Here is a 12,588-nt window from a genome sequence, read left to right on the forward strand (position 1 = left end):
TTTCTTTCCAGGATGCACACATACTGGGCTAGAGCTGCTTAGCCACCTAGAGATCTGTGATGTCACCATCCTACCCAGCTCTCCAGCTTTTTCACAGAATTGGCAGAAGAAGACAAAGCAGATGTCCCTGGGTGAGGATCAGATCAGTGGTATGTATTACAAATTATGTCACTTAACAATTCCAGTTTGTCAATGGAGACTCTGAATATTATGCAAGTGGTCTGCATACAAATGCTTCTGTAATTCATATATTACATTAAGAAGCATAATCAATAGGAAGTGTACCACTTTCAGCCCACTTTGCTAAAAGACAGTTGGATAGGTTAGTGTTGTACATTTTAAAATCCTCATGGAAGATTCAAGAGTTGTTATTCCAGACTCAAAGGAACTGATAGAAAAAGTATTTCATCTCTTTGTACCAGGAAGCAGAAACAAAGTAAGGAGAATTGGAGAGTCCAGCCCAGAATACTGCTATGATTTTGCTTAATATTTTACATGAAATAAACGATTTCTTTGCCTCCATTTTCCTGAGGAGGGACCAGAACAGTCACCCCACCTCTGGGCCCCCCTCAGGTCCCAGGGGAGGCGCATCTAGGCCAAGGGTTAGTGAGGACCTAGTCAGGGAGCTTCTGGAGGGGTTGGACGTATTCAAGTCAGCCGGTCCAGACAATCTCCACCCTAGAGTACTACAGGAACTGGCTGAGGACATTGCGGGACCCCTGGCACGACCGTACGAGCACTCGTGGGGCTCTGGTGAGGTGCCAGAGGACTGGAAGAGGGCCAACATGGTTCCCATCTTCAAAAAGGGTAAGAAGGAGGACCTGGGAAACTATAGGCCAGTTAGTGTTACCTCGATCCTAGGCAAGCTGTTTGAGAAAATTATTCTGGCACACATCCAGGAGGGGCCAGCAGGGGAGATCATGCTTAGGGGCAACCAGCACGGGTTCATCAGTGGCAGGTCCTGTCAGACCAACCTGGTGGCCTTTTACGATCAGATCACCAGATCATTAGAGGCAGGGGTAGCAGTGAACATAGTTTCATAGTTTCATAGTAGCTAGAGTCGGAAGGGACCTAGGTAGATCATCTAGTCCGACCCCCTGCCTTGGCAGGAAAGAGCACCGGGGTCAGATGACCCCGGCAAGGTGCTCATCTAACTTCCTTTTAAAAATCCCCAGGCTAGGAGCCTGCACCACTTCCCCTGGAAGCTGGTTCCAGGCCCTAGCCACCCTGACTGTGAAGTAGCGCCTCCTAATATCTAATCTAAACTTACCCTCCGCCAGCTTGTGACCATTATTCCTGGTCACTCCTGGCAGCGCACGGGGGAACAGGGACTCCCCCAATACCTGCTGATCCCCCCTGACCAGTTTGTAGCAGGCCACAAGGTCCCCCCTTAACCTTCTCTTGTGGAGCCTAAACAGGTTCAGGTCCCGTAGCCTCTCCTCATAAGGCCTGCCCTGCTGACCCCTGATCATACGAGTGGCCTCCTCTGAACTCTTTCCATATCGTCCACGTCCCTCTTGAAGTGCGGCGCCCAGAACTGGACGCAGTACTCCAGCTGCGGCCTGACCAGTGCCGCATAGAGGGGGAGGATCACCTCCCTGGACCTGCTCGAGATGCATCTGTGGATGCATGACAGGGTACGGTTGGCCTTCTTGACTGCCTCCCCACACTGCCGGCCCATGTTCATCGTGGAGTCAATGACGACTCCAAGATCCTTTTCCGTCTCCGTGCTGGCAAGAGGGGAGTTCCCCAACCTGTAAGTGTGGTGCCGGTTCTTCCTCCCCATGTGCAACACCTTGCACTTATCAGTGTTAAACCCCATCCTATTCTCATCCGCCCACCGTTGCAACCTGTCAAGGTCAGCTTGTAGCCTATTGCACCCTTCTAGTGCACCCACATCCCCCCACATCTTAGTGTCATCAGCAAACTTGAACAGGGTGCTTTCTACCCCCTCATCCAAGTCACTGATGAAGATGTTGAACAGTGCGGGCCCGAGGACCGAGCCCTGGGGGACCCCACTGCCCACGTCCTTCCAGGTCAAGAAGAACCCATCCACTACCACCCTCTGGGTGCGGCCCTCCAGCCAGTTGGCGACCCATTTGACCGTGTGGGCATCGACACCACAGTCTCCCAGCTTTTTGATGAGGACAGGGTGAGAGACAGTGTCGAAAGCCTTCCGGAAGTCCAGAAAGACTACATCCACAGCAACCCCTGCGTCTAATGATTTGGTGACCTGATCGTAAAAGGCCACCAGGTTGGTCTGGCAAGACCTGCCACTGATGAACCCATGTTGGTTGCCCCTGAGCATGCATTCCCCCGCAAGGCCCTCCTGGATGTGTGCCAGGAGAATTTTTTCAAAGAGCTTACCCGGGATTGAGGTAAGACTAACTGGCCTGTAATTTCCCGGGTCCTCTTTTTTTCCCTTTTTGAAGATAGGGACCACATTGGCCCTCTTCCAGTCCTCCGGCACCTCGCCAGAGCACCACGAGTGCTCATAGAGCCGCGCCAGGGGTCCCGCAATGACCTCGGCCAGTTCCTGTAGAACCCTAGGGTGAAGATCGTCCGGACCAGCGGACTTGAACACGTCCAGCCTCTCCAGAAGTACCCTAACTCCTCGCTAACCCCTGGCCCAGGCGTGTCTCTCCCGGGGCCCGAGGGGGGCCCAGCAGGGAGGTGGCTGAACTGGTCCCTACTTAGGAAGACAGAGGCAAAGAAATCGTTAAATATGTTAGCTTTATCATCTGGCGTGATGACTAAGTTGCCCATCGTGTCCTGCAGGGGCCCCACATTACCCGGGACCCTCTTTTTACCCCCTATGTATTTGAAGAAGGACTTCTTATTGTCCTTAATCCGGGAAGCTAGTCCTATCTCCATCTCTGCCTTGGCCCTCCTGACTGCCCCCCTACATCCTCGGGCGACTGTAACATAGTCCTTCTTGGTGATGACCCCATCTCTCCATTGGGTGTATGCCTCCCTTTTAGCAAGGAGACATTCCCGGATGCTCCTAGTGAGCCATGGGGGTTTATGTGCCCTCCTGCTCCCTTTGACCCTTGTTGGGATTACCTCCCTTTGGGCATGGAGGATCGTCTCCTTAAGGAGCAACCACTCACCTTCGACATCTGATTCCCTCCCCCTCTGGGTCCTCAGCGCTTCCCCAACGATCCTCCTTAGCTTGTTGAAGTCAGCCCTCCTAAAGTCTAGGGCTGTTGCCTTGCTGCAGCCCTTTGCCACCTTACGCTGGATGGTGAATTCCAGCAAGCGATGATCACTGTCTCCCAGGTGGCCCATCACCCGCAGCCCCCTCACCAGGTCATCACCCGTGGCCAGCACCAGGTCCAACAAGGCGTCTCCCCTGGTGGGACTGTGCACCTCCTGGGTTAGATGGAGGTCCTGCACTCTGGCTAAGAACCGACGTGAGCGATCAGACTTGGCTGACTGCTCCTCCCAGCAGATGTCGGGGAAGTTCAGGTCCCCCATGATGACCACATCCTTAGCCCTCACTGCCTCTGTGAGCTGACCTAAGAATTCCTGGTCACCCATCATCTTCCTGGACTTCCGGAAGGCCTTTGACACTGTCTCTCACCCCATTCTCATTAAGAAACTGGGGGGCTGTGGTGTCGACACCCACACAGTCAGATGCGTCGCCAACTGGCCGGAGGGCCGCACCCAGAGGGTGGTAGTGGATGGGTCCTTCTCAACCTGGAAGGCCGTGGGCAGTGGGGTCCCCCAGGGCTCGGTCCTCGGGCCCGCGCTGTTCAACATCTTCATCAGAGATTTGGACAAGGGGGTAAAAAGCACCCTGTTCACATTTGCTGATGACACTAAGATGTGGGGGGATGTGGGCACACTAGAAGGGAGGAATAGGCTGCAATCAGACCTAGACAGATTACAGGGGTGGGCAGATGAGAACAGGATGGGATTCAACACCAACAAGTGCAAGGTGCTGCACCTGGGGAGGAACAACCGGCACCATACCTACAGGCTGGGGAACTCCCCTCTTGTCAGGGCAGAGGCAGAAAAGGATCTTGGAGTCATCACTGATGCCAACGTAAACATGGGCCGGCAGTGTGGGGACGCGGTCAGGAAGGCCGACCGCACCTTGTCGTGCATCCACAGATGCATCTCGAGCAGGGCCAGGGAGGCGATTCTCCCCCTCTATGCGGCACGGGTCAGGCCACAGCTGGAGGACTGCGTCCAGGTCTGGGCGCCGCACTTCAGGAGGGATGTGGACAACATGGAGAGGGTCCAGAGGAGGCCACTCATATGATCAGGGGGCAGCAGGGCAGGCTCTATGAGGAAAGGCGACAGGACCTGAACCTGTTCAGCCTCCACACAAGAAGGCTGAGGGGGATCTAGTGGCTGTTTACAGACTGGTCAGAGGGGACCAGCAGGCACTGGGGAAGTCCCTGTTCCCCTGAGCACTGCCAGGAGTGACCAGGAATAATGGTCACAAGCTGGCGGAGGGGAGATTTAGCCTAGACATCAGGAGGCGCAACTTCACGGTCAGGGTGGCTAGGATCTGGAACCAACTTCCAAGAGAAGTGGTGCAGGCTCCTACCCCGGGGGTGTTTAAGAGGAGGCTAGACGAACACCTTGCCGGGGTCGTTTGACCCCAGTACTCTTTCCTGCCATGGCAGGGGGTCGGACTAGATGATCTGCTCACGTCCCTTTCGTCCCTAGAAACTATGAAACTATAAACACCCTGTGCCATTAAAAAAAATAGCCTCCAATCTCTCAGTTGCAGTGCTCAGTAGTAATCACCTGACTTCTGAAACTCCAAAGCCAATTTTGGGTCTCTACTCTGCAAACCATACAGTACATAATTTTATACAACAAGATCAGCTACAATAGGGCCAGTCTCAGTGTGCAAAAATAAGCAGATGCCCAAGTTCTTGTAGACTGAACTTTAGGGCTTTGGGTTGGGCCCCCCAACACATATCTGTTACACTACATATTTCAGCTTAAATGAACAGCATTTCAGACAAGGAAACACTCTCTCAGACTACCTGAAGAAACAAAAACCTACTGAAAATGTAGTAGAAATACCTGATTAATGGCAGATCGCTGTCGGATCGCTTCTCCCAAGGAGATCCCACTGGCAGTTGAAATCTGAGTCCCGCTGCTGCTCTGACTTAACAGTTCTTCCTTCCAATTCGAGTGTGGTGGTGTTGTAGCAATAGACTAAAATTGTGTTAAAGAGGGAAGTAAAAATTGCTTTTCAGGATATATGACTGCGCAGACCAGCTTAAGTTGTAATGGACTGTGAAATACCAGCAAAAGTCATCAGTCACAGACCCAAACTAAGGACACAAGAGTCAAATTCTGTAACTGGAGGCACCAAGGAGGGGGGGAATTCACTTGTGGTTTTACATAGGAACACGAAAGGAAATGTCATGTTTGGTGCATTAACTGATCATCTAATGGCAATTATTTCCCCCTCGCCCCCTATATACTCTCCTAAGGCAAATCACAAGGGGTGACGTGGAATCACCTTTCTTAGCAGCATGAAGCAATGGCCTCTGCCAGAGACCGAACAGATTCCCGCAATCAGCTGCCTGGTCAGGCCTAGCAAACGTTGAGTGAATGTTAATGGCTGTTCTCTGGATTGATACCAACACCGTAAAGTCAAATTAAAAAATGTAAGGAGGATCTATGTAAACACCATAAAGTGATTACAGATAAATTTAAATATATCATTTCAGGACCGTCTGACAAATATTTATAGTGTTACTTGAAAAGGAATTGGACGGGTGCCTGCAAGAACAGCTGTCAAACGCTTCTGCCATGCGGCACCAGAAACAGCTATTCTGTGTTTGGAGTGACCCTTCTTTCCTCCAGTACCCCAAGCAGAAAGGAGGAATCTGTGCATTTTGCTGTGCTCTCAGGGAAGGCTGCAGCCTGCCTCAGACAGGTGAGGCAGCCAGTCCCAATCGCACAAGCACGCGAGTGTAAAATTAGACCTGTCAGGATTTGGTTGAAACAAAATTCCTTCCCAAGATTAAAAAAAAAGCACTAGTCCAGAAGAGAAGTATGAAACCCAGGGTATACGTGGTGCCCAGATATATGGCATACAGGGTCCTGGGGAGTATCAAGTGGATGAGCTATGTGCCTGCTGGCCAGGATGGTCTAGGTACCAAGTGGTTTGGGTACCAAGATGCCAGCATGTGCTAGTATAGGGGGCATCTTGGCACCCAAACCACTAGTATGTGCTAGTATGGGTGGGGGTGGGGGTGGGGGCAGCAGCTTGGGATCCAGTTGCAAGCTCTTTGAGTGGGTGCAGATTTGAAGGAGGACATATTTCAGGAGACCCAGGATCTAGCGAGGGTCTCTATGGAAAGCAGCTAAAGTGTTAGGAGAGCTTGAAGCTAATAGAGAAACCTTTCAGACCTACCAGCTGTGATCACCAGTTCCTTTCAGTGCAGATGCTTCCCTGCCCCACTTTATCAACGGTAGGCAATCGCTGGATAGACATGATATATTTTATTAGACCAACTTTAGTACAGCTTTTATTAGACAAACTAAAGTACAGCTCCCCCCCACCAGATGTTACACTTATCATAAAATTAACAGTAACATGCCAGACATTCAACCAATTTATTATGTCATAAAATGTCAAACTAGCCACAAAGACGCTGCGCTGAACAGCGGGGAAAGCTGGAATGCAGTTATCTGAAAGTGGGAGCCAGGTTGAAAGCTTTTTTAAGCAATCAGACCACAGATAACTTACACTCAAGAGTTGTAAAAGAGTTGGTGGAGTGAGCTTTGGCTTTTACCAATATCCAGGTTTTGGTCTAATAAAAGATATCACATCTACCCAAAGAACCTTGTCCACCTGTATCCTTAGACCAACACAGCAACAACCAACAACCCCACTTTATTAATGGCAAGAACCTAAGAGCAAAGCAGACATACCCAACCCTTGCACTAGCTGTCTGAGTACAAGCAACAAGTCATGGGACCAAGCTCCCCCCGCCCCCAGATATGTACCATGAATATTCCTGACACAGTAAAACACCAGGGAGATTTACATTCCCACAGCGAAAAGGGACGATTGTGAATTGGAGGCAACAAGGCAGAGGACGATCTCAAAACAAGGGGTGCAGCTGAAAAAAGGGATTGCATACATATGACGCTGATTTTCAGAGCAGTCTATTGTTAACAAACATCGATGAAACAGCTCTCACGACTACATGGGTTTAGCACTAGTGGCAATAGGGACAGGGACAGTTCATCTCCTCTTTCTTCAGTTTAACATGCCATCTTTCAAGCATGTTTTCCTTGCTTTTGAAGAGAGAAGTAAACGTACCACTTGCTACTGCACCTAAATGGTAGGGAAGAACAATGAGGCTCTGTTGTGGCATTTGCCCCTATTATTCAGGCTTGCCAGGGGTTTGACTTTTCACTGCAGCCAAGAGAAGGAAGAAAATAAATATCAGACGATATCGTAGCACAAAAGAGCACATGCTGTAGACTAGAAAAGAATTTAAAATAAAAAAGTAAATCGCAAGCTCTCAATGACCACAGAGTCTTGAAGTGCTAATAACATGCGACAAATTGCAACTTCTTCAATGTTTTATGCAAATATACAAGACCAAATTCACCTAGGTGTAACTCCCTGGGTTTGAAAAAGTAAGTGAATAGAAGGCTAAAACTGGCCTGGCTCTTGTTGCCAAGAAGGCCAACGGCATCCTGGGCTGCATGGGTAGGAGCGCTGCCAGCAGATCGAGGGCAGTGATTCTTCCCCTCTATTCAGCACTAGGGAGGCCACATCTGGAGTCCTGTGTCCAGCTGTGGGCCCCCACTGCAGAAAGGATGTAAACACATCGGAGAGAGTCCAGCAGAGGGTAATGAAATAGTTTGAGGGCTGGGGAACACGACTGGTGAGGAGAGGCCGAGGGAACTGGGCTTATTTAGTCTGCAGAAGAGAAGATTGAGGGGGATTGAATAGCAGCCGCCACCTCCCTGCAGGGGGGTCCAAAGAGGATGAAGCTGGGCTGGTCTCCGTGGGGGCAGCAGCATTTCCTCTAAGCTGTGCGGTGTGCATGGGCATGCAGGTGCACCTCTCAGCACAACACGAGCACGCCTGTGATTAGAGGAAACACCTGGGTGGCAGATGACAGAACAAGGAGCAGTGGGCGCAAGTTGCAGCAAGGGAAGTTGAGGTTGGATATTAGGAAAAACCGTCTCACCAGAAGGGTAGGAAAACACTGGAACAAGTTACTTGGAGAAGTAGTGGAGTCTACCTCCTTGGAGGTTTTTAAGGTCTGGCGACACAAAGCCTGGGCTGGGATGATGTGGTCGGGGCTGGTCCTGCTTGGAGCAGGGAGTTGGACTAGATGCGACTTCCTGAAGTCCCTTCCCGCCCTCCTCGTCTGTGATTCATCAGTAATATTTATGTTAAATGGATGGGATGGAGGATGAGCCAAAGGAATGAACACCCGTCATCAAGGTGCCTTAGTCAACAGTATCAAAGGAGAAAGTTTCTAACTAATGCTGAAGTGGAGTTCCTGCCCCAGCTGTAAAGCTGTATCTTGAAGCTGTTCTCATCTTCTCCCTAATTCCTCTGTCTGCATGAGCAACTGCACACAGCCCTAGAGGAAAACCAGAAACTTCAGCACTTTTAGGGACACGAGGACTCAAAAATCCAGTCTCCTGTTTTCTCAGGCAACTACATCACAATCCCATCCACAAATTTATCAAGCTCCATTTTACAACTGATGAGGTTGTCTGGCCCCATTACCCCAATTCAAACTGGTCCAGAACTTCACACTTCTAATAGAAAGTTGTTGGTTTTGTTTTTTTTAATTTCCAACTTAAACTCATGGCTAATGCATATCCATTTGTCCTTACAGCAACACTGGCCTTCATCTTAAAACAATTCTTTCCCCTCCCAGGTATTTGTCCCATGCTATATTTACAGAGCAATCAGGTATCCTTTTCCTAGGTTAAACATGCCAAGATCTTTTGGTCTCCTCATACAAAAAGGACTCTTCCCCCACCCTTAACCACCCTGAAGCTTTTTCTCCACCTGTTTCTGTTTGAATTAATTTTCCCCTGAAATATGGGTAATTACAATGGTATGCAGTATTCCAATGAGAGGAAAGAAGGCTTATCGCTGATGGCTCTCACCTATACTAGCCGATTCAATAAAAAGATAATATCTCGCCACATAAATATTGCTTCTTTCAAAGAAAGCTGCAAAAATTCCAGGGAAAGGGTTACCGTATCCAATATAGGAAGTCACACACAGCTGTGACAGACCCAGCTCCGGAATATTTTGGTGTCAAAGATAAATGCATGAAATTAAGCAGGTATTTGCGATTTTATCACTAAGAATTCAGATGAATTTGCATCTTCATATTAGCTTAACTGATGCTTAAATGAACGAATGGAAATTAATATAAGCAGCAGTAAAACAAAAAACAGCTTTAAAGGTTTCTTGTATTTAAATGAAACGAACATTTCCTTGCCTACGCAAGGTAATAACGCCATATACTTGCTGGAACAGAAACATTTTAACACAGAACTGATTTTTTTCCTGCTTATGTGGCTGATTCAGGAATTGCTTTTGACTTCACACACAAGTTTTTTTTTCAATTTGTTTGCCAAATTCTTTACATCTGATGCTTCAATGATAAGTGATGCAATAAAGAGTCTGTTCAATGTTTTAAAGAACATTTTTCAAATGTTAATTAAATTATTTTATAAATTCTCACAGACAATAGGACTGGAAGGGACCTCACAAGATCATTGGCTCCAGCCCCCAAATATCCCGCGGACAGTTACCATCCAAAGGCTGGTTAGTGGCCCATGCAACTTAACTGGCATGGTTGGTCCTGCTGGCAGCAGGCGGTTGGACTAGCTGAGGGAAGTGCTACCAGCACAACACACCTACATTTCTTTAGTAGCAGTTTAAAAAGGGAAAAAAGAAAGCCCATATCACATATACACGCATACACAGGCACAAACACTTCATGCGTTAAATTTCATGTTGGTCTAAGAAAGGGGCAGGCAATTATTTCAGGCAGAGGGCCACTTAGTGAGTTTTGGCAAGCCATCGAGGGTCACTTGACACACAGCTGGGGTAGATAAATATTAATTTTCTAACATTTTTAGGGGCCCCATGGGCCAGCTAGAATGACCTGGCAGGACCATTTTGCTCACCCCTGGTCTAGGCAGACAAGGTTCTTTAGGTAGATGCAATATCTTTTATTAGACCAACTAAATCGTTGGAAAAACTGTTCTTTGCAAGCTTTCAGAACCCTCCCTATGCCCAGAGAAGGGTGTTTGTGCCCAAAGCTTGCAAAGAAAAATTTTTCCAACGATTTAGTTGGTCTAATAAAAGATATCGCATCAACCCAAAAAACCTCATCTGCCTAATTAAAACTGAAATGCAAAACTCTCGAACTCTTGGTTTAGAGATGATACCTTTGATTAGACCAACTAAGAAGTCACAAAAAAAAACCCCAAAAAACTTTTTCTGCAAGCTTTTGGGCACACACGCCCTTCCTCAGGGAAAAGTAAAGATAGCAAGAAGTCCCCATAGGTAGAAAATAACGTTTGCACAGAGGAAGCTGAAGGTGGAAGTCTGTTCCTCTGGGTCCATGACAGTGTCTGTGTTGAAGCACTCAGACATGCTTATTATTTTTAAAAACCCACTTTAACATGCTCGGTTGACAGGATGCAACCCAAGCCATAAAAATCACTCTAAAGCAGGGGCCAACAACCCACAGCCCACGGGGTGGATCCAACCTGTGAACGTGGGGCATTACTGGCACTCAGCGGCAGGGGCTTCCCCCATGCTGCAGGGCGGAGAAGCAAGGCGGCGGCAGCCAGGCGCGTGCCTCTGTCTCAAGCTGGGTCACCGGCCCAGGGGCTGAAAAGGTTGGCAACTGCTGCTCTAAAGCATTATTTCGCCATCCTGCAACAAGGGACACTCTTAGCAAGTGGGGGGGGGGGACAGGCCAGGAGGGAAGTAGGCAGGGGGTGGTCTAGTACACAGGAGAAAAGTAGCTGCAAAGCACGTGAACAGGACGGTTCCTGCCAAGCTGCATGATCATTTGTTATAACACACACACACACACGCACAATATTTGGGTCGGGGGGGAGACCCGGACGAGGCCCATTTAATCTGCCATTAGATGGACCCGCTGGCTATAAATCTCTGAACAGCAGCGTCTGCAATAGTAACATCTCCTGCTTCCGGCTGAGATGCTCAAAGTAGCAAATGGGCACCGTTGGGTCGAAGGTAGTGCTCGTTCCCTATTCCCCAATGTATTGCCTTCTCCCTATATCACATCAGTTTGCTCGAGCTTTGCACAGGGGCCGTGTGTGTGTGTTGCACTGTCCTCCCAAATTCCCTTCCCAGTTTTCATGCCAATCAGTCCTTAGAAGCAAAAACTCTGTAGGCTACTTGACAGTAGCTTTGAATGAAAACATATTCCAGTGGCTGGTTCATAATTAAATAAGGGCCTTTTATTTAAAATGTATATATTTTTTAAAAGGTTACAGTTTGGTTTCGTAATATATGTCTTCAGTCCTGGACAGGTTTATTAATCCCTCTGGAAATTAATAGGGTTGAGTAGAGGACACACACTGCCCTGAGGAGGCTAATCTGGAAAGTATGAAGAGGCACAAACAATCTAGTAAAGACTATTAATGAAGGATTAAATGTGAAAGATATTGATACATTAAGTGTGGCTAATTAGGTCGGTGTCCTAGATGATATTAACATGGATCAGTAATGAGGGCATGTGTTAAATATGCATATAATGAGCAGAAAGATGACTGAACAACAAAATGGTGCTCATGACTCCCCCTTTAAATTTACTCTCCTAAACCTCTAGTGAATTATTTTCCAAGTGAATTTATTATTTAGAAACCTGCCAGCCTGCCTGTCTTAGAGATGGGAACCCTTTTTCGATAAAGCAAGAAAGGGCATTGAAGACTTACCTACATTATCTACCTATAAATGGGATACATCATTTTCAGATTGAGAAACACAGCAAGAAAACACGCACATAAACCATCACAGAGACTTGCCATATAATCACCACGTTAACCGCTCTCAAAGAGAGCAATGTTAACATAGATGAGACACTTAAGTCTCCCATATCTTCATTTTTACTGGAATCATTTACTACAAGAAGCAAACCGATAAGCATGTTGGTCCTGACCTTGAAAAGACTCTCGCTGACATAAGTTACATTTGGAGAAAGCATCGAAGTTGGAAAAATCTTTTGGGGAAAAATGACTACAGAATAGTACAAAAAGAATAAAGATGGAAAAGTGAACCGCAGCTGAGCTCCCCTTTTGGAGCAAAAATTGAAAACACTACAAAATAAATTCTCCCCTAGACACTCGACTCTAGCAGAACGGGTTGTATTCACTCCCCAGTGAAGAGCTTTGACAGCTGAACAGCCTAATCCAGGGGTGCTCAGCCCCTGGCCTGTGGAGCCATGTCATCAAGCCACGGGGCTCCTCAGGGGTCTGAAAATTTGGGACTGGGGGAGTGGGGGCAGCGTTAACTGCCGTTTCAGCTGGAAAGTTTCTGGACCCACACAGAGCCTCATGGGTGGACACATGGCC

At 48.1% G+C, this 12,588-nt stretch overlaps 1 protein-coding gene across 4 annotated transcripts in view; it reads right to left on the bottom strand.

The window, feature by feature from the left end:
• Positions 1-12,588, bottom strand: part of ALMS1 (ALMS1 centrosome and basal body associated protein) — a 124,817-nt gene that overhangs the window by 98,311 nt on the left and 13,918 nt on the right. For 3 of the 4 annotated variants that reach the window (XM_090035115.1, XM_090035113.1, XM_090035112.1), the window contains exon 2: positions 5,047-5,181. The exons of the other annotated variant lie outside the window; for it this stretch is intronic. In XM_090035115.1, the coding sequence (XP_089891241.1) occupies positions 5,047-5,181 (135 nt within the window). The remainder of the gene's footprint in view (positions 1-5,046; positions 5,182-12,588) is intronic. 4 annotated transcript variants of the gene reach the window in all.

Source organism: Crocodylus siamensis, chromosome 2 (assembly GCF_052110815.1).
Source record: "Crocodylus siamensis isolate JL-2025a chromosome 2, ASM5211081v1, whole genome shotgun sequence".
Classification (NCBI taxonomy): Eukaryota; Metazoa; Chordata; order Crocodylia; family Crocodylidae; genus Crocodylus; species Crocodylus siamensis.